The following is a 27,417-nucleotide window of genomic DNA, read 5'->3' on the forward strand; positions in this document are numbered from 1 at the left end:
AATGACCTAAGAAAATGAGTCTTATAGTAATCAACTTTTATTTTTCTAGCATGTTGCAATGCGATTCTAATTTTATGTAGAATTTAATGAAAGAGAAATAAAACATTTATTAAATATTTTTGTTTAAACGAAGTAATAATAGAACTGAAAATTTATGCGTTTTTAAATAAAACTAATTCACAGAATGTCTAATGAAAGAAAAGGTCATCATACATTTCGTAAGAATTAAGTTCTTCTTACCGACATTCTAGTCATGGGTACCTCATTTCCAAAATGAAACAATTATTACTGGAACCTTGCAAAAAAATTTAATAGTATGTCTCACACGTAAACTGGTCAGATAAAAACAACTTATAAATTACAATATTATTATAACTGGAAAATCAGTCTTTGCTTCATAATTCAGAATTGTATTTTAATTTTACGTACTGTAATATATTTGGTGCAAAACTTTTTTTTTATTTTGTTTTGGAATTTCGCACAAAGCTACTCGAGGGCTATCTGTGCTAGCCGTCCCTAATTTAGCAGTGTAAGACTAGAGGGAAGGCAGCTAGTCATCACCACCCACCGCCAACTCTTGGGCTACTCTTTTACCAACGAATAGTGGGATTGACCGTCACATTATACACCCCTACGGCTGAGAGGGCGAGCATGTTTAGCGCGACGCGGGCGCAAACCCGCGACCCTCGGATTATGAGTCGCACGCCTTACGCGCTTGGCCATGCCAGGCCTGGTGCAAAACGTTTGTTGTTGTTTTTTAAATATTGAACTATGTTTAAGAAAAACTGAACTGTTAAAATAGCTTTTGCATACTTCTGAAGTAAATTAAAAGCATCAAATTTATATTGCTGCTATAAAGTTGCATTACCAATCTAAATATCACGGTTTTCACATTCCACTAGGTAGGCGTTGCTTATCGCGATAACTTGAACACCATTTTGGACTTAAAGTCTCAAAGACGGTTTAGGTATATAATAGTGTTTTTTAAACGCCTTACTTCTCTTGTGTCGTAATTTTATTAATGCTTAAAATCTCATTATATCTATTGCTGTAAAATAGTAACAAATGGATGCTTATGATTTTGAGTTTCTTCTATCATTTCCTTCGTCGGTACCGTCGTCAAATACTTTAATCTGCAAGTTGAACGAGAAAGAACCCGTTGTTATTATGTTTGGTTGGTTAGGGTGCGCGGATCGATACCTGACGAAATATGGAAATCTTTATGAAAAACATGGGTAAGTAATAAACTTCACAAAAAGAAATACAAATTAAGGATATAATAATTTGTAATTTTCGTTTAGTGGTACTGTTTTATATTATCAATACCAATCTGATACTTAATTATTATTTTAGTCACTACTTCAAACATTACCATTTAATCGTATGAAAAGTTTCATTCAAATGTTTTGACTATCAAAATGTATAGTTTACCCTCTCACCCTGTTGCTAAATTACTTGTATAATAAAATCAAACTACATTTGAGGTCTTTGAATGAAGCATATTGTGAAATTTTTAATGAGTGTAGCAAAATAACTAACTAACTAGTAAGTGAATAGACTTAGGAATAATGTAGTAAACATTCTCTATTAGTGTATTAATTATTAAATTATTTCATAGTTATCAGTAAGCTGTCGTAAAAGTGAGAGGGCGCACTGTTTTCTCTTACAGCTACACATTATATCATACGCTTAACGAAACCGGTGCGCGACATTTTAGTATTAAGTTAATAGAAATCATAGGAAAATCGCTGCTTTATAAGTTATATCTACAATTATTTATACTTTCATCGGTGGTTGTAATGTTCTATTAGTTTGCTAATACAGTCACTGAGCTTGATTTTACTTGTAAAATTGTTCGTTACAATAAATATTTGGTTGGTTGGTTTAGAATTAAGCAAAAAGCTTCAAAATGGGTTATCTGTGCTCTAACCACAACGGGTATCGAAATTCGGATTTTAGCGGTGTGAGACCGCAGACATGCCGCTGTGCCACTAGGGAACTAAATATTTTGTTCCCTATTTATATTTTGTATTTATATATATATATTTTAAATATATACCCAGGAACGATCTAGGAATGGTGGTGGAAAGAAGGAAGAACGCGGCGCGTTTAAATATACTTGTCACTAGCACTTAGGAACAGATGTATATATATCTGTCACTAGCGCATAGGAACAGATATAAATATATATATGTCACTAGCGCTTAGGAACAGATGTAAATATACCTGTCACTAGCGCTTAAGAACAGATATAAATATATATATACCACTAGTGCTTAGGAACAGATATAAATATATTTGTTACTAGCACTCAGGAATAGGTATAACCAAGGGTGCTTAGAAAATCCGTTTCTTTTCATCCCGCACAAGATGTTTTTCTCCTGCTACCTGGAAATAAAATAAATTACAAGCGAGTAAATCTAAGCGGAAAAGCCGACGACAGACACCCAGCGGTTAGTGCGAGTATCACAAGATCAACGACCGATTTGTGACTTAGGGTTCATCAGGGCGACAGGGATCCATAAACCTAATGTCAAAATTTTATGTGGAGAACCACGAGAAAACCCACTTTCACTTCCCAAACCAATTCACTTGGGAAGTGCCGGAGCTAAGAGTTGAATGGAGAAATCTGGAGAATATGTAATAAAGAAGATAGTTAGAGCATATGAGTACACCTTATGTATGACAATGTAAAAAGGAGACTGGTGGGTGCGCCATGTACTAGGTGTATCAGCTAGAGTCGCAAAATGTTGGTCTGGCATGGCCAAGCGCTTAAGGCGTGCGACTCGTAATCTGAGGGTCGCGGGTTCGCGCTAAACATGCTCGCCCTCCCAGCCGTGGGGGTGTATAATGTGTCGGTCAATCCCACTATTCGTTGGTAAAAGAGTAGCCCAAGAGTTGGCGGTGGGTGGTGATGACTAGCTGCCTTCCCTCTAGTCTTACACTGCTAAATTAGGGACGGCTAGCACAGATAGCCCTCGAGTAGCTTTGTGCGAAATTCCAAAACAAACAAGCAAAATGTTTCGTGAGTGAATTTCATTTGTTCGACAGTTGGTAGTATTTTACCGCTAGTTTTCGGATCCTAGTGTTTATTTTGAGTAATATTTGTAGAGAGTCCAAGTTGCTCTAGGGGTATGTTTTGGTAAGCGATAACCTATCGTAATCACTAGATGTTGTAATAATTTTGATTTGTTCATAAGATCTTCGGACATGTTGCATATGACCATTCATCCATATTCGAAGAGTGGCCGAACATACGCCTTGTATATGGTAAAGATGATCTCGGCAGAGCACCCAGTAGGAATGGTGGTGTGATCGAATGAGTGTAATGTATATTTATATAAATGGAGTTGAGTGACGTCAAGAAGATCATCCTGTTTTTCGGGAAATGTTTAGTAGTTTTTTCCAAGTACTCTTTAAGTGTCTTCTTGACAGTACAATATAGCCAGTGACGAGACCATTATGTAAATAGGTGTTAGGGATATTTTACTTTAAGATTGAATATATAAAGTGTTTAAGTAAAATGAAGGTGACACCTGGAAAGTGATTGAGATGGAAATTCTAAGTTGATACAAACAGTTATGGAAAATTATCCTAAATAAATAGTAAGTTTTAGGAAAGTTAGGTTTCATGCTACGTGAAGGAAAAAAGCAAATAATAAAAATTATTTTTCTGACATAGATTGAACTGATGATTTAGACTGATTCTCAAAGACTGGGCATTGTTTAGATTGGTGATCTAACAAGCTTCTTTTATCTCTCTATCAGCTTTAATTTTGAATTCTGTTTCATTATGCATGAGATAAACATCTTTAATACAATGAGTGGGTTGATTAAAAGAGTTGATCTTTTCAGCCTGGTTTTAACTCTAATTTTAATTTCTAATTCAGTAATGAAAATTACCTTCAGATTAACAGTATTGTACTTGGTACCAAAACGGCTCACAAATATGACAACATTTTTATGAGTCATATTAATAGCCAGCTCTTACAACTAAGCCCTATAAAAGTTCATGTGATAAAACGATGTACAGACAACACATTCTTGAATCACTTAAAGAATTTATTTCATGTGCAAACTCTTTTCTTAAAAGCAGTCAAGTTTACCTTTTATTACTTGTTTATCTGAATTGACTTTATTGATGTTACAGTCTTGTTAATGGATGCAATTTTAAATATGGACAAAAAAACTTCAGACAGACCACAAGACTTTCACTATAAAAGCTATCACACATTACCTACAGACAAGCTCTTAGAAGAAAGAAAACAAGCTCAGGTGAAACAGACTACAATAAACACACCAAGGATCTAAAATGAACCATGTTGCACAAAAGATTTAAAAACACCATAATCAACAGACAGATCGAAAATGCTAGCAACACTCAGCTAACAACATCCTAAATTAAAGCAATACAAAACTTTAAAATAGAATTCCTCTTGTCAGTTTAAACTCAGAAATGTTTCACAAATTCTGAAAAAGCATTTTGCTCTCCTACTGCTGAACGACCGTCTTAAACAAATATTTCTTGAAGTTCCCATTGTCTCTTTCCAAAAATGCAGAACTCTAAAAGATATCCTTGAACTCACAAAAGTGAATTACGAATGGTTGTCATCCATGTAATATAGTCTGTTATCACACCTGTAAGTTCATAAAAACTTCTGACTCATTTTCTGATAAGCACAACAAAAGAAACATTAACTTATTCAAAGAAACCACTTGTGTAACACAAAACACCATTTATCTTGTACATTGTAAACAATTCAATGTTTATACACAAACAAATCTTAGAGAATGTTTCAATAACCATGAATCTTCTATTAACACTCTGTTGCTCAACACTTTAAACGATGCGATCATTCCATTAACTACGTTACTCACATCAGCATTAGCCCCATAGTGGAGCAACAATATGTCTGGAAACTCACATCAGTAGAAACTGGGTTTTGATACCTGTGGTGGGCAGAGCACAGATAGTCCATCGTATCACTTTGTGCTTAATTCCAAACAAACAAACTCATCAGCATTAAAGTACATGTATATACACAAAGAGTTGAATAGGGCGATTGTGTTTGGTTCAGTACATAAGCCATATCTCACCAAAATAAAAACATATAAGGTTCTTGTTTTACATTTTGGATTGCTGATATTTGTAATTTGAGTTTCTAATTTCGACAAAACTACAGACTTAGAATTTTGACATCACAAACATCTCAATTTCAACAGTGTTGCATTCAAGATACCATGTGACTCAATAAAATCATTATTTAAATGTGTTCTTTTAATATTTACCTCATTAAATTAACTCATATATAAAATTAAAGTTTGAATTATAATTTGATTACAAACTTATTGACATAAATTTATAAAATAATAGTTCAATAAAATTTTCAATTTCACCATTCTGATGGTGTTTATCACATCAGTGTATACATTTATAATACTAACACTGGTTCCATTCTGATGGTGTTTATCACATCAGTGTATACATTTAGAATACAAACACTGGTTCCATTCTGATGGTGTTTATCACTCCAGTGTATACATTTAGAATACTAACAGTGGTTTCATTCTGATGGTGTTTATCACATCAGTGTATACATTTAGAATACAAACGCTGGTTCCATTGTGATGGTGTTTATCACATCAGTGTATACATTTAGAATACAAACACTGGTTCCATTCTGATGGTGTTTAGCACATCAGTGTATACATTTAGAATACTGACACTGGTTCCATTCTGATGGTGTTTATCACATCAGTGTATACATTTAGAATACTAACACTGGTTACATTCTGATGGTGTTTATCACATCAGTGTATACATTTAGAATACTAACACTTGTTCCATTCTGATGGTGTTTATCACATCAGTGTATACATTTAGAATACTAACACTGGTTCCATTCTGATGGTGTTTATCACATCAGTGTATACATTTAGAATACTGACACTGGTTACATTCTGATGGTGTTTATCACATCAGTGTATACAATTAGAATACAAACACTGGTTCCATTCTGATGGTGTTTATCACATCAGTGTATACATTTAGAATACTAACAGTGGTTCCATTCTGATGGTGTTTATCACATCAGTGTATACATTTAGAATACTAACAGTGGTTACATTCTGATGGTGTTTATCACATCAGTGTATACATTTAGAATACAAACAGTGGTTCCATTCTGATGGTGTTTATCACATCAGTGTATACATTTAGAATACTGACACTGGTTCCATTCTGATGGTGTTTATCACATCAGTGTATACATTTAGAATACTGACACTGGTTCCATTCTGATGGTGTTTATCACATCAGTGTATACATTTAGAATACTAACACTGGTTCCATTCTGATGGTGTTTATCACATCAGTGTATACATTTAGAATACTAACAGTGGTTCTATTCTGATGGTGTTTATCACATCAGTGTATACATTTAGAATACTAACAGTGGTTACATTCTGATGGTGTTTATCACATCAGTGTATACATTTAGAATACAAACAGTGGTTCCATTCTGATGGTGTTTATCACATCAGTGTATACAATTAGAACACAAACACTGGTTCCATTCTGATGGTGTTTATCACATCAGTGTATACATTTAGAATACTAACACTGGTTACATTCTGATGGTGTTTATCACATCAGTGTATACATTTAGAATACTAACACTGGTTCCATTCTGATGGTGTTTATCACATCAGTGTATACATTTAGAATACTGACACTGGTTACATTCTGATGGTGTTTATCACATCAGTGTATACATTTAGAATACTAACACTGGTTCCATTCTGATGGTGTTTATCACATCAGTGTATACATTTAGAATACTAACAGTGGTTACATTCTGATGGTGTTTATCACATCAGTGTATACATATAGAATACTAACACTGGTTCCATTCTGATGGTGTTTATCACATCAGTGTATACATTTAGAATACTAACACTGGTTCCATTCTGATGGTGTTTATCACATCAGTGTATACATTTAGAATACTGACACTGGTTACATTCTGATGGTGTTTATCACATCAGTGTATACATTTAGAATACTAACAGTGGTTACATTCTGATGGTGTTTATCACATCAGTGTATACATTTAGAATACAAACAGTGGTTCCATTCTGATGGTGTTTATCACATCAGTGTATACATTTAGAATACTAACACTGGTTCCATTCTGATGGTGTTTATCACATCAGTGTACACATTTAGAATACTAACACTGGCTCCATTCTGATGGTGTTTATCACATCAGTGTATACATTTAGAATACTGACACTGGTTACATTCTGATGGTGTTTATCACATCAGTGTATACAATTAGAATACAAACACTGGTTCCATTCTGATGGTGTTTATCACATCAGTGTATACATTTAGAATACTAACACTGGTTCCATTCCGATGGTGTTTATCACATCAGTGTATACAATTAGAATACAAACACTGGTTCCATTCTGATGGTGTTTATCACATCAGTGTATACATTTAGAATACTAACACTGGTTCCATTCCGATGGTGTTTATCACATCAGTGTATACATTTAGAATACTGACACTGGTTACATTCTGATGGTGTTTATCACATCAGTGTATACATTTAGAATACTAATACTGGTTCCATTCTGATGGTGTTTATCACATCAGTGTATACATTTAGAATACTAATACTGGTTCCATTCTGATGGTGTTTATCACATCAGTGTATACATTTAGAATACTAACAGTGGTTCCATTCTGATGGTGTTTATCACATCAGTGTATACATTTAGAATACTAACACTGGTTACATTCTGATGGTGTTTATCACATCAGTGTATACATTTAGAATACTCTTACAGATTTGGAACTTTGAATGCCATATCCATCACACACCAACTTCTCAAGGTAAGTCTGAGTGTAGTAACATTAAGTTTGATAAAAATCTTGAAAGTTATTTCATTGTAGTTGCATATATTTACTACTGTGTGAAGTTACTTCAAAAAGTTTTACTGATTTGTGAAATTATTTACAGCCACAGCATCTGTTTATAAAATCCAATTTTTAAACTACAGCCCTTGTAAGGATATGCATTGGTAAAGATAAGTTGGAACAAATGTACGAATTTATTTATATACTAAGTTATGAATTTTTTTCTTATTTCAGGTGCATCACTGTGCGATATATTCCCCCAGTTCATTGTGTTATAAGTATATCGGATCACAAAACCTTGTATCAACATGCCTTGAAGTTAATTAGCTTTGTGGAAGATATTGGTTTGGATAAACATCCAGTGTTTTTTCATGTATTTAGTAATGCTGGTACAATGATGTATGGAATCATGAGTGATCTGCTACAGAAAACAAAAACAGTTTCACTTCAGGTAAGTTGGCTTTATAGGAAGATGAAATAATTTCTCTGTGGTTCTTATTTTCTAAATATTTAAAATGCCTAAATGTCAAGAGGTAAGAGATTAAACAAAATGTAATTGTAATGTTCCCCATCTTAAGTCTTGGAACTCACTAAGATACAAGTGTATTGTACTTGTTTATATTCTGTTAACTACAAAAGTATATAATAGTCATGGAAAAATGTGGATGTGTGTATGCACTATTAATAGTGAACCTGAAACTAGTGTTGTAAGTCCAGGTATGTATGTATGTCATGAATGTGTACACTATTAATAGTGAACCTGAAACTAGTGTTGTACGTCCAGGGTTGTATGTATGTCATGAATGTGTACACTATTAATAGTGAACCTGAAACTAGTGTTGTAAGTCCAGGTATGTATGTATGATGTCATGAATGTGTACACTATTAATAGTGAACCTGAAACTAGTGTTATGCGTCCAGGGTTGTATGTATGTCATGAATGTGTACACTATTAATAGTGAACCTGAAACTAGTGTTGTAAGTCCAGGTATGTATGTATGATGTCATGAATGTGTACACTATTAATAGTGAACCTGAAACTAGTGTTGTAAGTCCAGGTATGTATGTATGTATGTCATGAATGTGTACACTATTAATAGTGAACCTGAAACTAGTGTTGTACGTCCAGGGTTGTATGTATGTCATGAATGTGTACACTATTAATAGTGAACCTGAAACTAGTGTTGTAAGTCCAGGTATGTATGTATGATGTCATGAATGTGTACACTATTAATAGTGAACCTGAAACTAGTGTTACGTCCAGGGTTGTATGTATGTCATGAATGTGTACACTATTAATAGTGAACCTGAAACTAGTGTTGTAAGTCCAGGTATGTATGTATGATGTCATGAATGTGTACACTATTAATAGTGAACCTGAAACTAGTGTTGTAAGTCCAGGTATGTATGTATAATGTCATGAATGTGTACACTATTAATAGTGAACCTGAAACTAGTGTTGTACGTCCAGGGTTGTATGTATGATGTCATGAATGTGTACACTATTAATAGTGAACCTGAAACTAGTGTTGTAAGTCCAGGTATGTATGTATAATGTCATGAATGTGAACACCATTAATAGTGAACCTGAAACTAGTGTTGTACATCCAGGGATGTATGTATGATGTCATGAATGTGAACACTATTAATAGTGAACCTGAAACTAGTGTTGTACGTCCAGGGATGTATGTATGATGTCATGAATGTGAACACTATTAATAGTGAACCTGAAACTAGTGTTGTACGTCCAGGTATGTATGTATGATGTCATGAATGTGAACACTATTAATAGTGAACCTGAAACTAGTGTTGTAAGTCCAGGTATGTATGTATGATGTCATGAATGTGAACACTATTAATAGTGAACCTGAAACTAGTGTTGTACGTCCAGGGATGTATGTATGATGTCATGAATGTGTACACTATTAATAGTGAACCTGAAACTAGTGTTGTACGTCCAGGGATGTATGTATGATGTCATGAATGTGAACACTATTAATAGTGAACCTGAAACTAGTGTTGTACGTCCAGGTATGTATGTATGATGTCATGAATGTGAGCACTATTAATAGTGAACCTGAAACTAGTGTTGTACGTCCAGGGATGTATGTATGATGTCATGAATGTGAACACTATTAATAGTGAACCTGAAACTAGTGTTGTACGTCCAGGGATGTATGTATAATGTCATGAATGTGTACACTATTAATAGTGAACCTGAAACTAGTGTTGTACGTCCAGGGATGTATGTATGATGTCATGAATGTGAACACTATTAATAGTGAACCTGAAACTAGTGTTGTACGTCCAGGGATGTATGTATGATGTCATGAATGTGAACACTATTAATAGTGAACCTGAAACTAGTGTTGTACGTCCAGGGATGTATGTATGATGTCATGAATGTGAACACTATTAATAGTGAACCTGAAACTAGTGTTTATGCGTCCAGGGATGTATGTATGATGTCATGAATGTGAACACTATTAATAGTGAACCTGAAACTAGTGTTTATGCGTCCAGGGATGTATGTATGATGTCATGAATGTGAACACTATTAATAGTGAACCTGAAACTAGTGTTGTACGTCCAGGGATGTATGTATGATGTTATGAATGTGAACACTATTAATAGTGAACCTGAAACTAGTGTTGTAAGTCCAGGTATGTATGTATGATGTCATGAATGTGTACACTATTAATAGTGAACCTGAAACTAGTGTTGTACGACCAGGGATGTATGTATGATGTCATGAATGTGAACACTATTAATAGTGAACCTGAAACTAGTGTTGTACGTCCAGGGATGTATGTATGATGTCATGAATGTGAACACTATTAATAGTGAACCTGAAACTAGTGTTGTACGTCCAGGGATGTATGTATGATGTCATGAATGTGAACACTATTAATAGTGAACCTGAAACAATACTGTTTTCATTATTTTTCTGTTGTAGGCCTAAGGGTGTAGTTATGAATGTGTAAACTATTAATAGTGTATCTGAAACTATACTGTTTACATTATTTTTCGGTTGTAGGTCCAGGGGTGTATTTATGATGTGATGAATGTGTAAACTATTAATAGTGTACCTGAAACTATACTGTTTACATTATTTTTCGGTTGTAGGTCCAGGGGTGTAGTTATGATGTGATGAATGTGTAAACTATTAATAGTGTATCTGAAACTATACTGTTTACATTATTTTTCTGTTGTAGGTCCAGGGGTGTAGTTATGAATGTGTAAACTATTAATAGAGTACCTGAAGCTATACTGTTCACATTATTTTTCTGTTGTAGGTCCAGGGGTGTAGTTATGATGTGATGAATGTGTAAACTATTAATAGTGTATCTGAAACTATACTGTTTACATTATTTTTCGGTTGTAGGTCCAGGGGTGTAGTTATGATGTGATGAATGTGTAAACTATTAATAGTGTACCTGAAACTATACTCTTTACATTATTTTTCGGTTGTAGGTCCAGGGGTGTAGTTATGATGTGATGAATGTGTAAACTATTAATAGTGTATCTGAAACTATACTGTTTACATTATTTTTCTGTTGTAGGTCCAGGGGTGTAGTTATGAATGTGTAAACTATTAATAGAGTACCTGAAGCTATACTGTTTACATTATTTTTCTGTTGTAGGTCCAGGGGTGTAGTTATGATGTGATGAATGTGTAAACTATTAATAGTGTATCTGAAACTATACTGTTTACATTATTTTTTGGTTGTAGGTCCAGGGGTGTAGTTATGATGTGATGAATGTGTAAACTATTAATAGTGTATCTGAAACTATACTGTTTACATTATTTTTCTGTTGTAGGTCCAGGGGTGTAGTTATGAATGTGTAAACTATTAATAGAGTACCTGAAGCTATACTGTTTACATTATTTTTCTGTTGTAGGTCCAGGGGTGTAGTTATGATGTGATGAATGTGTAAACTATTAATAGTGTATCTGAAACTATACTGTTTACATTATTTTTCGGTTGTAGGTCCAGGGGTGTAGTTATGATGTGATGAATGTGTAAACTATTAATAGTGTATCTGAAACTATACTGTATACATTATTTTTCGGTTGTAGGTCCAGGGGTGTAGTTATGATGTGATGAATGTGTAAACTATTAATAGTGTACCTGAAACTATACTGTTTACATTATTTTTCTGTTGTAGGTCCAGGGGTGTATTTATGATGTGATGAATGTGTAAACTATTAATAGAGTACCTGAAGCTATACTGTTTATATTAGTTTTCTGTTGTAGGTCCAGGGGTGTAGTTATGATGTGATGAATGTGTAAACTATTAATAGTGTATCTGAAACTATACTGTTTACATTATTTTTCTGTTGTAGGTCCAGGGGTGTAGTTATGAATGTGTAAACTATTAATAGAGTACCTGAAGCTATACTGTTTACATTATTTTTCTGTTGTAGGTCCAGGGGTGTATTTATGATGTGATGAATGTGTAAACTATTAATAGTGTATCTGAAACTATACTGTTTACATTATTTTTCTGTTGTAGGTCCAGGGATGTAGTTATGAATGTGTAAACTATTAATAGAGTACCTGAAGCTATACTGTTTACATTATTTTTCTGTTGTAGGTCCAGGGGTGTAGTTATGAATGTGTAAACTATTAATAGAGTACCTGAAGCTATACTGTTTGCATTATTTTTCTGTTGTAGGTCCAGGGGTGTATTTATGATGTGATGAATGTGTAAACTATTAATAGAGTACCTGAACCTATACTGTTTACATTATTTTTCTGTTGTAGGTCCAGGGGTGTATTTATGATAGTGCTCCGGCCAAATTATCTTTCTTTGGAATTGCAAAAAACATTATTTCTGTGACACAAGGAAACAGTTTTTATAGGTACTTCCTAACATTCTTTCAGACATTGTTTATGTACTTGTATTCGTCTACCTTGTTAGTTTGGTTGGGTCAAAAGTTTCTTGATAAAGATCCACATCAGTATAATCGTGTGTGGGATAACCTTATCAGTGAGCCAGGCAAGCATCCACAGTTGTTTCTGTTCTCAAAAGCTGATGAGTTGTGCCCCTATAAGACGATTGAAGACTTCATCCAGTTGCGGAAGAAACACGGAGTTGAAATATCCTCTGTGTTATGGGAAGATTCAAAACACGTCCGACATCTAGAAAAGCACAAGGAGGAGTACACTAATCATATTGTGAAATTTTTAGAGTTCTGTTTGTCTTATCAGAGAGAAATGACGAGTGAAAATAAACATGTTTAAAAGACCAATTACTCTGACATTTATGTTTATAATAAATCAGTTCGTGGTTGTAACAGAATGTCTGTATTTTAATCAACATGGTTGTAACAGAATGTCTGTATTTTAATCAAAATGTGTATCACTAGTCCAGGTTTTCATGCACAGTCACTCATGAAGTTTTCTGATCATACCTTTCCCTGAACTTCAGTGTTTTTTTAAAGTTATATATATTTCAAAAATATTAAGTGTATATGTGAGTGAAAGTTGTTCTTCTGATACGGTACTGTTTTAAAATGTTTCCATGCTTAATGATCTAGCTAATAGCACAACATTAATCTTTCACAGCTGCATCACTTCGATTTGCTATTGTATAAAGTAATTATACATATGTACACTGATGATATCATAGAGTAATTTATATAATAACATTCATGTTTACTCATTTCAGTTGATATTTCAAAAAGATTCTTTTATGTAATTTATATTTATGAAATGTTCAAGTGCGCATGTCGTGTATTTATCGAACTAAGTTTCTGTATATTTAAAAAGGGATTAATTTAATTAGGAATCTCAATGATGTTGCCTTTAAACCGTGGTATATATTTTGTGTATAGTTGACAAAGCATCCAAACTTGCTTGTCAGTTGTTTAGTATAAAGAAAAGCGTAGAGTTAAGTGTTGTTTTAATTGTTTCGGATTACTTTTTATGTTCCAAATCTAAAGATAAAAGAAATAGAAACAGAGCTTGCAATTTGTGGTGTTTAGCCAATGGCCAACAAGTAACACTGGCATTGGTTGCCAGTTGATATGATGAATTTCAGTTTGCTGATAGTAATCAGATTGTCGTGAATTACTTAGTTTTTTTTATTTCAGGTGTCACTTCAACTATATCCATCAACTTCTTCTGAATAATTCTTATTACTTCTTTCATATAATAGAAAATAAACTAGATGTTACTACATATTAAAATGTTAAAAAGCTGAACATGTAATTTGTTGAATGTTCATAATAATTCATCAGAACCATTTCTTGTGAGAAACTAATTAAAGTGTTAAATATTTGATTAAACAAGAATCAATATTTGTTTTGGATCGTGATAGTTTTAAAAAAAAGTAAAACAAGTGATTCATGTGGGAAAATACTAGCACCTGTCTTTACAGATGGTAATGGGTGTTGTTAGCTGTAAAGAGGATGCTTTTGATTTACAAAAGTTTAGATCATTTAGTGAGTTGGACAAATAAATGACAGACAGGTTTTACTTCTAATAAATGGAAGATAATACATGTGGGCCATCATAATTTGAATTATGAGTATAAATTTGTATAGAAAAAATCTTGACGTGTGTCATGAAAGACAAGGATCTTGGTGTAATAGTTGATCAGTCTCTAAAGCCATCCAAGTAATGTGCTGTTGCTAGTGGTAGGATGTATCAACAGAAATACTGGGTACAAGTATAAAAACATATGATAATTTTTGTTTTACAGGTCATAGTTTTTGTCACATTTGGAATATTGTGTTCAGTCTTGGCTACTTACCTTATTTAGCAAGGACATTAAACTGTTGGAAAGGGGTTAGGGGAAAGCTACTAAGATAGATCCAAGAACAGTTTAAGATATCTGAAACTCTTGAAGAAAGAAGAGTTAGATCTGGATGAGGTGTTTAACCATTAGACAGCAGTAATGTAGGCAGAATCATCAGCTGATGATAACTGCTGTTTAAGGGTCAAGATTGTAAAGGGAAATGACAGTGTTGATACCTCATCTGTTTTTATATTTAACAGTGACAACAGTACAATGAGAGGACACAAGTATAGATTTTGTCAGGATAGGATAAATCATTAGTTAAGACAGTTTCATTTTTCTAACAAGGTGGTTGGCCTTTGGAGTGGGTTGTGTGCAGATGTTGTAGAGACAGTAAATTTAACTGAGTTTAAGAAAAAGTTTTATAAGTGTATGAATGATAAAGGCTGGCTTTAAGATTAAAAAAAAGTTAGTTTAGTTTGGAGAATGGAACAGCTGAGATGGGCTAGTATGTCCCATGTTGTCACTAAACTTCATGTTATAAGTTATGTTAAAACAACAGATCTAAACTGTGGTGACTACAACACAATCAAACCTTAAAAACAAGTTACACTATCAGAATTCACACATGCAAAATAAGTGTATGAATGATAAAGGCTGGCTTTAAGATAGTTATTTATTTGTTTGAGTTTTATTTTAGTTTAGAAGATGGGACAGCTGAGATGGACCAGTAAGTCCATTTATGTCCCTAAACTGTGTTATATTTTAAAACAAATATAATATTTTTTGTAAACAGTGTTACAAAGTTTGTATGAAGTTTGACTTGTAGTAGTAAACCAACCTCTTATTGTAAGCATGCTTGTGTTAAAGGCCTCTTTTATTATTTGTTTATTACGTATAACCAGTTTATATTGTTATACACTTACATAACCAAAGTTTGTGGTAACAGTCTGTTTTAGGAGGGTTAAAAAAATTCATAATATAAAACATTCATAAGAAAATAGAGCTTTAGGCCTAATAGGAACTAAAACATTTGTTGTCCAGCTCTATGAACGTTTAAGAAATTTGCTTTTATTGTAAGCACTGTTTAAAACTTATTGTTCAATGCTAAACACAAACAAGGTTTTAGAAAGTGTGGATTCAGTGTTGATGAAAATGTTTAGATTTATCGTAAGTTTCATGTTCCCGACTTGATTAGGAACATCATGAGACTTAAGTAAAACATTCAAAAACATAAATAATGAGAGATGGCATATACATACAGTTTGGTTTTTATGAATGATTAAAAAAAATTATGTTTGATATATTCTAGGGAAACTAAATGTATAACACGTTTTGCTAATTATATTGTAGTACAGTTTGACTTTATAGTTTACATACGTTCTTTCATTATCAACCCACACATATAATCACATTTCTATGTCTAATTTTACTAACAAATTATTATACTCTCTTATATGTTCATTGTTGGTCAATCTAATCACAGCAACTCTATTCTAAAACATGAGACTTTCTGTACTTAAATTCACTTTATTTTTTTCAGGTTTTCTGACATAATAACTTAGAACATCAACTAACTGTAACTGTTTACATCACTAGAACTGATGAGATGTATGGTTTTTTATAACAGTTCTCTTTACTGTAATATTATTTACATGTAATAGTACAAAATGCATTTCTCTTTAAGTAAACAAATACTGGTAGCATTAATTGTTTCAACAAGTGAAATTATGACACATATCACAATTCAGCATTAGATTTTAACACAGAAGTTAACCTTAATGAATGGACCAACTGATCTGAATTGTAAAAGGACACAATAACTAAGTTCCAAGAAAATGAAACAGCCATTAGAAAGAAGACAACATCAACACCATCAATAAGTAACTTATTATCTTTCCAGATAAAACTGAAAACATCCATTTCCATGAAATATACCCCAAAACATTATTTAAAATAACTTTTTCAAATAATTCTCACACAAAAGTATAAACAATGTCACAGAAGAGAAAGCTAAAAAAAAATTTACACACAAAAATATTAATTCTATAAACAACCGAAAACAAGACAACTTCAAAATTCTGAAACAAGATAACGGCAATGGTATTGTAATAATGAAAATAAACAACAACGTAAGATGCAAATACATTCAAACCAATCCTCACAAATAGAGAAAACGTGGAAAACAATTAGAGAAAATGCTACTGCAACCTCAGAAAACCGATAGGCCTACTTAGACCACAACTATACAACATACACAAACCTGATAGTCCACTATGACTCGTAATGTTGACCTTTAAATTATTTAAACTACAAACTTTGGTAAATACATAGCATGGGTATTTTCTACCTGTGTCGCATCAGTGGGTTTGATTTTTAAAAGACTCTTTTTAACTTTGAATCTGTTCTAGATCAACTAAACCATACACCCTTAGTGACCAGTTTTGATGTAATCTCAGTTTTCACTGAACTACCGAAGCCTCTACGATAACTTTAAGACTCCAACTCATTAAGACAGCAAATAATTAGTAGCTATTCTGGAATTCATTACCACAAAAAATTAGCTTAATGTTTAAAAAACAAAACTACATATAAATAACTGATCTAAGTAAGGACAATTCTAGCCAACATTTTTATGACACAGATTGAATCTTAAGAAATCAATTCAGCCTTACACCCACCACTATACTGGTACAGATATGTTGAAGATACGATGGCTGGACTTACATCTACAGGAATATACACAGTTTTTCAATCACGTTAACTCCGTACACCCCAATATTAAGTTTATCTATGACTAGGAAAAAACTAAAATAACATTTCTCAAACTCGAGATCACAAAATTCAACACAGAAATTCGTAGAAAGAAATCACCCACACTGAACTATACATTCCCTGGGACTCAGCATAGGGTCTGGCATGGCCAAGCGCGTAAGGCGTGCGACTCGTAATCCGAGGGTCGCGGGTTCGCGCCCGCGTCGCGCTAAACATGCTCGCCCTCCCAGCCGTGGGGGTGTATAATGTTACGGTCAATCCCACTATTCGTTGGTAAAAGAGTAGCCCAAGAGTTGGCGGTGGGTGGTGATGACTAGATGCCTTCCCTCTAGTCTTACACTGCTAAACTAGGGACGGCTAGCACAGATATCCCTCGAGTAGCTTTGTGCGAAATTCTAAAACAAACAAACAAGACTCAGCACATGAAACAAACAAAAATTCAACATATTAAAAAACCAAATAAACACAATCGAAAAACTATGCTCACCAAATGGCTTATATAGAAACTAGATTAAATTATAAGAAAAGTAAACACATCTTCCTACGTTTCTGAACAATGCAAATCAAATAAACACAATTAACCGTAGAAAAACCAACCTATAAATGTTGATAAACAAATGTGTAAGCAGAGTTTCGAATGTATTCCTTTATATTTATAATAATTAATCATTTAAGTGTTACGCCTCCTACAACCTCGTTCCAGTTCACACTCGTCCTTAAGATATAATCCAGGAAGAGAGAGTTTCAAACTTTAACATAAATATAGGCCCGGCATGGCCAGGTGGGTTAAGGCGTTCGACTCGTATTCTGAGGGTCGCGGGTTCGAATCCCGTTTGCACTAAACATGCTCGCCCTTTCAACAGGCGTGGGGGCGTTATAATGTGACGGTCAATCCCACTATTCGTTGGTAAAAGAGTTGGCGGTGGGTGGTGATGACTAGCTGCCTTCCCTCTAATCTTACACTGCTAAATTAGAGACGGCTAGCACAGATAGCCCTCGAGTAGCTTTGTGCGAAATTAGAAAAAAAACAACAAAATAAATATGGCCCAAGAAGGTCAAACGTTGTTCTTGTAATTTACATTCATTAAAGTTTTTACCACCCATACCTGTCATCTTTGCAATGTAAAACAAAATTTAATTTAGTAGAAAGTAGTTTTCTATATTAATGTCAATATTTCTCTCCCCACGCGAGACAGCCCATTAATTTCTAGTTTATTAAACAAAACACGTTTTATAGGTTAACGCTTCTCTTAATGTTAGGGAGAATCTTAAAACATATACATTGTGATAAATAAATGACTTAATTTTTGTCCATCAATTTTCTATAGAATATTCCCGTGAAGACGAAAAAAGTCGTATAATGCACGCTGTTATACACAGTTCACTAGAAACAAACCTCTAAACTTCTTTGCATACACACGTATGCATGTGTTGTTGTTTTCTTATAGTAAACCCACATCAGGCTATCTTCTGAGTCCATCGACTCAAATTTTGTGAAAATATGGAACGTATTTCTAAACTTTTCATAGAGTCTTTGAAACTTTTGTAGGACACTTACTGTTTCGTTTTCACTAGCAAAACGTACATATTATATTAATGAGACAGTTTTATTAATTTTAGTTTAGTTTTATCGTCCTTTATATTGCTACAAGTGAATATAATAAATTAATGACTTACTATTTAACTTTACTATTATTTAACATACTAAATTACATAAAACTTTGAGACTGTTTAATGCTAAGACACTATTAGGAAATCACATACATACAACCTGAACATTGTTGTCCACGCTTCAACCACCTTTAAGAGAGGTGAATAAACATTCATTTTGGTCATAGTCCGCGATGTTTGATATCCAACGTTACCGCCTGATTTGGTTTTCGAAAATATACTGGGTAGGACGGCAAGTTTAGAATTTATTTTTGACCTTTAGTATTAGCTAAAACAGATAACAGAAAGCATTCGATTGTCACTGTCTGTATATGTACACTATATTTAATATTAAAAATAATAACTACATAATTTTAATATTATATAAACTTTTTATTTGTCACTAAGACTTATAAGTCAGTAAACATAATTCATTACGTAGTGATACAAAACAAATAATATTATCAATATTTGACGAGTTAGCATACAATTATAATTATTATATTATATATTGTTCCCGAAAAACAGATTATTTTATTAGTTTAGAATAACTTTTCAAAATGAAAAATCAATTGAATTGTTATTTATGGTATTTATTCAGACTATATAAACATCATCAAAATGTATGATGTTTAATTACATATTATGTACTTGTTAGCTGTTCTCAAGTAGTGTCAGCAAACGTGTTCACAAAATAGGGTTTACAATCATAATAATAATAGGACTTTTAGTTATAAATCAAGTGATTATTCTTCAAGTATTTCATAACATATTTCTTGTGGATTTTAAAATTGTTTTTGTAACATGATTTATACATGAATTATCTTTCATTTACACTTTAGGGATATATAAAAATTATCAGTTACAAATCAAAGTTCAGTAACTTTTTAATATGAAACTCACTTCTCATCCTACGCTATCTTTAGTATATCTCAAACTTAAGTATCACAAATACTGAAACATTTGTTTAAATACTTCAGAATACAATTTGCAAAACTTCTTCATTTATAAACCACTGTTTTATACATGTTTAGCTAAGCCTTTTATGATAAATTATGGTTCATAAACATCAGTTTCTATCAAATTCCATTTACTTTTGATATAAAAAAACTCATGTTTCATCACAATCTGATGTAATATCATTAATATATGTAAGTAAAAACACATATTTAACAATCAGACTGAAACGTTATGAACAAAACTTTAAGATATATACTATTTACGAAAACATCTTAGATTATAAAATACTGACAGTTAAATATAATACTCGTAGTATATACTTGTTTTCGTGTGTTATTAGTTACATAGAATAAATCACCTTAAATGAAACATGAGGGGCATTCTCCAAAGTTTCTTTATTTTAGAAACTATATAAAATATATCGTGTTTGAAATCAGTAATTAAATTAACTGTCCCTATCGCGCTGCTTAAACTTTGACTTTGACATACTACTTCCCTACAGCTTAAAACAAATTGTGGTATTATTTAATTCTATGTGTCGTAATGAACAAATAACAAAAAGAGGGCGTATGAATAACATATAAATTAACTTATTTACGCATATCTTTATAAAATTATTTATAACATTTAAATATAACATTAAAATTTTAGACAGTACAATCGTACATTGTTTCATTATTACGAATTGGACATTGTATCGTTAATTTATGAAGTTCATTAACTCTGGGACAAGTAACTGACTCCAAAGTATAACAGGAGACTTCTCACTAGTTCGATTTTCTTACTTTGGTAAACGTAACTGTAAAGATCTGTCTTAAAACTAACCACATTCCAAAATTAGATATACTCGATAGTTCCATCTTCCAAAGGAATACTGTGAATATTTCTAGTCATCCAGTTACATTGTCTGTAGTCTGTGTATCAGATAAATTGCTTCAAAAACGCTTCATTAAAGAAAAACACATCTATATTTCACTGAAAAAAACATTTGAATACTGGTTCTTTAGATAAAATCATTCAAAATCCATCATGGCCGAGGTCATCACAGTGCATGGATATATATCACTTGGGTACATACAATACAGTCTCATATCCTGGAAATAAACCTGATTTCAAGCGTAATTGGTTATGAGTTTGTATATATCATATCGATAATTAGATATTTAAGTAGTTGCTTAGTCGTATCTTATTCAAAATATTTGACGTGTGTCAGAAATATGTCTCACCAAAACATTAGGCTAAGACTTGTCTTTCACATTCTGAAATAAAATTATTTATTTTAGAAATTAAACTAATGTTAGCATTTCTCTACTCTGATAAAATTTATAAAACAGGTTAAGTTCAACTGGTGACTTCGATGTTTAACAAGTTGGAACACTCGTTTATTTTCTTCATTTTCATATATAATATCTTCAATTATAGAAATATAGGATTTTAGGTGGTAAATTATTACAAAAAGTTCAGGAAAACCTTCAACAAAATAGATGTTAGGAATGGTGTACATTAAGCTAGTACACTACTGTTCAAATTCGTCATGGAACTGTAGAACGTTTTTTTTTTTTTTTTTTTTGGAGTGGGGTAAATAATATTACAGTAATTTGATAACACATTGTTAAGAAAGCGAGTTTTACCAGTTGAGCCTAGTATTAAACGTGATATTATATGAAGTTGACATGTGTCATGCCAAATAAAGATATCACAATGTCGATACTTACTAGATGTCTGTAAAATAATGAAAATATAATAAATAAATATGTAAAAACTAATAAATCTGAAAATGTGAAATTCAATTAATAATGTTAGAAAAACACTTAGGTTCAAGAAGTCTTGATAGAAATAAATAAAAACCCTAAAGCCCAAGCAATTCAGTTTTCCCCTGAAGAAGAAAGAAAGATCCACCTTTCAAAAACGTATAATTCAAAATATCAATATATATTCTGTTAGCAAAAAGAAAATATTTTATCTCTGCTTCACCTATATTGGATGAACATTTGGGTCCTGGGAAAATCTGGAAAAAGAGAAAAATGATATTGTAAACATATAAACTACCAAAATATATAAATCTTCAATATAGGTCATTAGAACATGTTTGACAATTATCATTAGAATCAAATATTGAAATAAACCTACAATTTTAACAGATACCAACTGTGGATGCATGCCCAACTTATTATTGGGGTAGACAAGACCTATATAAAGAAAGATACAATATCATACGAGTAGAAATGAAACACAGACTGTATAATTGAATAACTTTAAATACAATTACTCAAGCTAAAAAGACATGATAAGTACAAGTGTCAACAAGTGATTAAAATCATATATTACCTTACGGTTCTACATGGTAAACAGAGGGTTTGGTCCTAGCTAGAAGATTATAATATTTTATGAAGAAAGTCTCTTGCTTGTAGATCGAACCTACAATGGTATTTGACCAGGTGAGAAATAAGTATAGGCATGCCAATTCTTGGAATATATAATTGCAAATATAGAGGGTCTTGAAAAAAACAATATTTGTCGAGAAATTGCATAATATGATATATATGTACACTAAAACTGAAATGTAGGGAATAAAAACAACTTAAAACCATTCTGTATTATAAATAATGTGTGTTCCAGTTTCTTGTGGAAGTTAACTAACATTTCACCATTGAGAGAGAGAGACAAGTAACTTACTTCATGATACAAATATATATGATATATGACAGTGTCGACCCCATTAGCAGAAGCACTGAAACCAAATAAGTGTGGGTCTGTGTGAGCCAGACCAGTGATTGAAGCTAATAGATTTTCATTACTTTTCAAACAATGTAATTGAAGAAATAGGGCTAATTATACAGTCTGATTGAAAACAGTATATAGAAAATGGAGAGCCTACAAATTATGTAAAGTAACTGATGGGAGAATATGATAAGTAGAAAACTGTTAAAATGTGACGCACCTTGTTCAAATAATGATATTAACTTGTCAAGTGTTAAAACGTACCAGGATGTATGTAGACTAATTATTGAAATGAAAAATGGTAAATCACATAAGTTAATTTTTTTAACTTGTGATACATATATTGTTTTCAACCTGTACTGGCTCTCTCATTAATAAAAAGCAAAAGTGTATTTTCCATAATGCACAGCCGAAACACAGTTTCATTTCTGGGGAAGTCATCTTCTGACTGGAAGTAAAAACTAATAAATTTGACAAAAATGTTCTTTCAATTTTTTATTATTTCAATTTATTAACTCATGTATTAAGGACATGTTAATAAAAACCCATAGATGTAACTAACTATGAACAGAACTTATATAACAGTATGATAGCTTATATGATATTAAGATCACAACTAGTTGATTAACTAGTGCATCATGTTGTAATGACCATTTACTTTCACTATTTTTCACTACTTTTTTCTGAAGCAATAAAGAAATTAAAATTGAACAAAGATACTATATTCAAAAAGTCACATAAAATGAAACAAATTGTTATTTCAGACAAAACTGTTTATGAAAGAAAACTAGAACTTATTAAGGATGGGTATTTTCACTGAAAAATTAAGATTGAATCCTCTAACAAAGAAGGACTCTGATTTTAACAGATCACAACTCCTGCTTGTTACCCACACATTCTAAAGGTCAAAGAAGGACTCTGATTTTAACAGATCACAACTCCTGCTTGTTACTCACACATTCTAAAGGTCAAAGAAGGACTCTGATTTTAACAGATCACAACTCCTGCTTGTTACTCACACATTCTAAAGGTCAAAGAGGGACTCTGATTTTAACAGATCACAACTCCTGCTTGTTACCAACACATTCTAAAGGTCTGAAAATCTGTTGCTGCTTTTTGATGTATATTTTTTTCTTTCCAAAACACAAAAAGGACGTTGCCCATATTCTGTCTCTAATTTTAATGTAAGGTCTGTCACATAACCTTTATTTAATAATTAGCTGAGCATCCCTCCCAATTGTTCAAACAATCTGACCGTTATGCATTTAAAACAGTCTTTACAAACAAAATACTGACCTATGTAAAGAGAAATATTAATTGATGTTTTTACTACTTAATAAGACGTATTTAGAAGAAGATTACCTGAACTTATCATACAATTACCTGTTTCTATTGACATCTTTATCTCTGTTATCAAAATCATGTGAAAATAATGTATCTACCTGTCTTCGTGAATACTGTATGCAAAAAAATACCGAATAGTCAAGGGAAACCCAGTTTCTTCAATACTATGCAACATATATATATATATATATGAAATATTTTGAAATTGAATCATTTCATTTCATAAGTACAAACCATTAATCTTTCTCATGGTTCAGTTGTTTATCATATATCATTTCTTTGGAACCAAACCAAAGAAGGGATTTTGGAAACATCTTCAACAACACGGACCACCTTCATCCATTTTGGAAACTTCTTCAACAGCATGGACCACTTCTTCAACAACACGGACCACCTTCATCCACTATCAAATCTAACGATGAACAAGAAAAGATAACAAACTTCCTTTCATAGATCTTTTGTTAACCAGAACAAACGTAGAACCTGTTTTATCTAGATATCTTATGATGCCATTATAAACAGGTTATTTGTTGTTTTTTCATCTTTTTCTTTAAGTCTATACGATATGACACTTGACAACAGTTAAATATGGTATTAGAAATATCTTTGCTATTTTCAGATAGTGTCATTTCCCAGTATTTCATTACAATTTGCTATCTTAGAGGAAGAAAAATGTATTCCTTGAAGACTAAAATAAAATAAGACTAAGAAAAGAAGATATGATAAAAACACCTGAAGACAAAACAAGAAACTTACACAATACACACATTCTGTAAAAAGGTTATAGGTGAAACTAGAAGTGTTGGTACAAATGTTTGTAAGCATAAACAAAGCAGCTTTATTATTCAACATACAACCATATATGGCTTCACACTATTGGCAATACAATTTGAAACCCAGGAAGCTTCTGAGTCTTTGTTTATGGGTCACAATCTATGTAAGATCATTGGACACTCCTCTCTACCGACTATGTGACTAAGAAACTATTGCTTTCTCATAAGGATGCATTCGTCAAGTTTCAAGCCTGCATCGTTCATACATTCAGTACCATTCTCCACTTCTCATTTGCAGTTGAGTGTATCATATACATAGATGAAACACCTCTTCCATTACAGTCATTTCACTGGAATTCCATCAGGCTCTTAAAAGTCCTATTTAATTATACATAGATGGGATGTGTCTTGGTCCTATATCATATCATATGGGTGTTCTCAATAAACTCTTTATGAACTAATCAATGTGTACCTCATCACAACTTTCAATGAACATGCTTCTGAATCGATGTGTACCTCATCACAACTTTCAATGAACATGCTTCTGAATCGATGTATACCTCTCACAACTTTCAATGAACATGCTTCTGAATGCTTCCCCATTCAATATTCATAAATCATCCACATAAATGGTCAAGTTTTCATGAGGACTTGCTTTTGAGCTTTTAAACCATCTCTGCAGATTATTCTGTTCTTTACTAAGCTGAATTTATGGTGTAACTCATTGACATTTCTGTCCCAGACATTGAGTCATACTTCATCAAAATACTCTAAGATGTCAAATGATAGATTGGCTAATCTCAACTTCAGCATTAAACTGCTCTGCCATTCCCTGGGCTCGCTTTTGCAGTAAAATACCACCTGCTCTGCATGACAGCACTTTGATGATGTTTATCGGACTTCATCTATCACGTATATCTTGTCATTTTGATGATGTATATCAAGCTTCATCTGTCATGTGTATCTTGTCATTTTGATAATGTACATCAGACTGCATCCATCATGTGTATCTTGTCATTTTGATAATGTACATCAGACTGCATCCATCATGTGTATCTTGTCATTTTGATAATGTACATCAGACTGCATCCATCATGTGTATCTTGTCATTTTGATAATGTACATCAGACTGCATCCATCATGTGTATCTTGTCATTTTGATAATGTACATCAGACTGCATCCATCATGTGTATCTTGTCATTTTGATAATGTACATCAGACTGCATCCATCATGTGCATCTTGTCATTTTGATGATGTACATCAGACTGCATCCATCATGTGTATCTTGTCATTTTGATAATGTACATCAGACTGCATCTATCATGTACATCTTGCCATTTTTCAATTACTTTTGGTCACAAGTCACTGGTTGGAGCCATAGCATGTTGAAGACCTCCCACATCAATAGTATTCCATTAGTACCCACCCACTTACCTATTCCAGCCTCTTTATCTTACCTTGCCTCTCATTTTAGTTTGAAACTAATGCAGTCTTTTATTTACAGATATTTATCATTAATTGTAACAAAACATAATAATTAGTCATTAAACTGTTCCCATAATCTAAAGGGTAAAAACGCAAACTTGGATTACTCAAGATATTGAAGACACTTAGCCTAGGAAAAACATCTTTGTTGCATTAGGCTGTATCAGACAACACTAGACTGTATAAATATCATAAGACTATTAGATTTGGACTACGAGAGCTAGTAATCATATTAATTTCAGTCATATCCTTTTAGTAAATTAAGTGATATATTTTTCAGTGTTCCAGGAAGTAAAGGATTGCACACAATTACTTCATAAAGTAACTTTCAGTGTTCCAGGAAGTAAAGGATTGCACACAATTACTTCATGAAGTAACTCATTGTTCCAGGAAGTAAAGGATTGCACACAATTACTTCATAGAGTAACTCAGTGTTCCAGGAAGTAAAGGATTGCACACAATTACTTCATAAAGTAACTTTCAGAGTTCCAGGAAGTAAAGGATTGCACATAATTATATCATAAAGTAACTTTCAGTGTTCCAGGAAGTAAAGGATTGCACACAATTACTTCATAAAGTAACTTTCAGTGTTCTAAGAAGTAAATGATTGCACACAATTACTTCATAAAGTAACTTTCAGTGTTCCAAGAAGTAAAGGATTGCACACAACTACTTCATAAAGTAACTTTCAGAGTTCCAAGAAGTGAAGGATTGCACACAATTACTTCATAAAGTAACTTTCAGTGTTCCAGGAAGTAAATGATTGCACATAATTACTTCATAAAGTAACTTTCAGTGTTCCAGGAAGTAAAGGATTGCACACAATTACTTCATAAAATAACTCAGTGTTCCAAGAAGTAAAGGATTGCACACAATTACTTCATAAAGTAGCTTTCAGTGTTCCAGGAAGTAAAGGATTGCACACAATTACTTCATAAATTAACTTTCAGTGTTCCAGGAAGTAAAGGATTGTACACAATTACTTCGTAAAGTAACTTTCAGTGTTCCAAGAAGTAAAGGATTTTACACAATTA

General features: G+C 32.6%; 2 protein-coding genes and 1 long non-coding RNA gene across 14 annotated transcripts in view; 2 read left to right on the top strand and 1 right to left on the bottom strand.

Annotated features, from left to right (window-relative positions):
• LOC143248506 (uncharacterized) overlaps window positions 1-15,528 on the top strand; it is a 167,629-nt gene extending 152,101 nt beyond the window's left edge. Inside the window, exon 2 of the long non-coding RNA XR_013027028.1 lies at window positions 15,119-15,528. This is a non-coding gene — a long non-coding RNA (uncharacterized LOC143248506). The remainder of the gene's footprint in view (window positions 1-15,118) is intronic.
• The window catches only part of LOC143248504 (uncharacterized), a 43,698-nt gene that overhangs the window by 10,505 nt on the left and 5,776 nt on the right, over window positions 1-27,417 (bottom strand). The window contains exons 2-5 of one of the 12 annotated variants that reach the window (XR_013027025.1): window positions 24,358-24,535; window positions 22,387-22,476; window positions 19,220-22,066; window positions 12,845-13,073 (exon numbers count right to left, since the gene is read on the bottom strand). The gene's annotated coding sequence lies outside the window, so the exon portion shown is untranslated. Of the gene's footprint in view, window positions 1-12,844; window positions 13,074-16,936; window positions 17,158-17,348; window positions 17,666-19,212; window positions 22,067-22,386; window positions 22,477-24,357; window positions 24,536-27,417 lie in introns of those variants that run through there. The other 11 variants (XR_013027023.1, XR_013027018.1, XR_013027019.1 and 8 more) reach the window with 11 other exon arrangements.
• LOC143248502 (transmembrane protein 53) lies at window positions 706-15,528 on the top strand. Its single transcript, XM_076496918.1, has 3 exons — window positions 706-1,235; window positions 8,161-8,377; window positions 12,696-15,528. The coding sequence occupies exons 1-3, from the start codon at window positions 1,066-1,068 to the stop codon at window positions 13,173-13,175; spliced, it is 867 nt and encodes a 288-aa protein (XP_076353033.1). The 5' UTR covers window positions 706-1,065; the 3' UTR covers window positions 13,176-15,528.

Source organism: Tachypleus tridentatus, chromosome 4, assembly GCF_004210375.1.
Source record: "Tachypleus tridentatus isolate NWPU-2018 chromosome 4, ASM421037v1, whole genome shotgun sequence".
Classification (NCBI taxonomy): domain Eukaryota; kingdom Metazoa; phylum Arthropoda; class Merostomata; order Xiphosura; family Limulidae; genus Tachypleus; species Tachypleus tridentatus.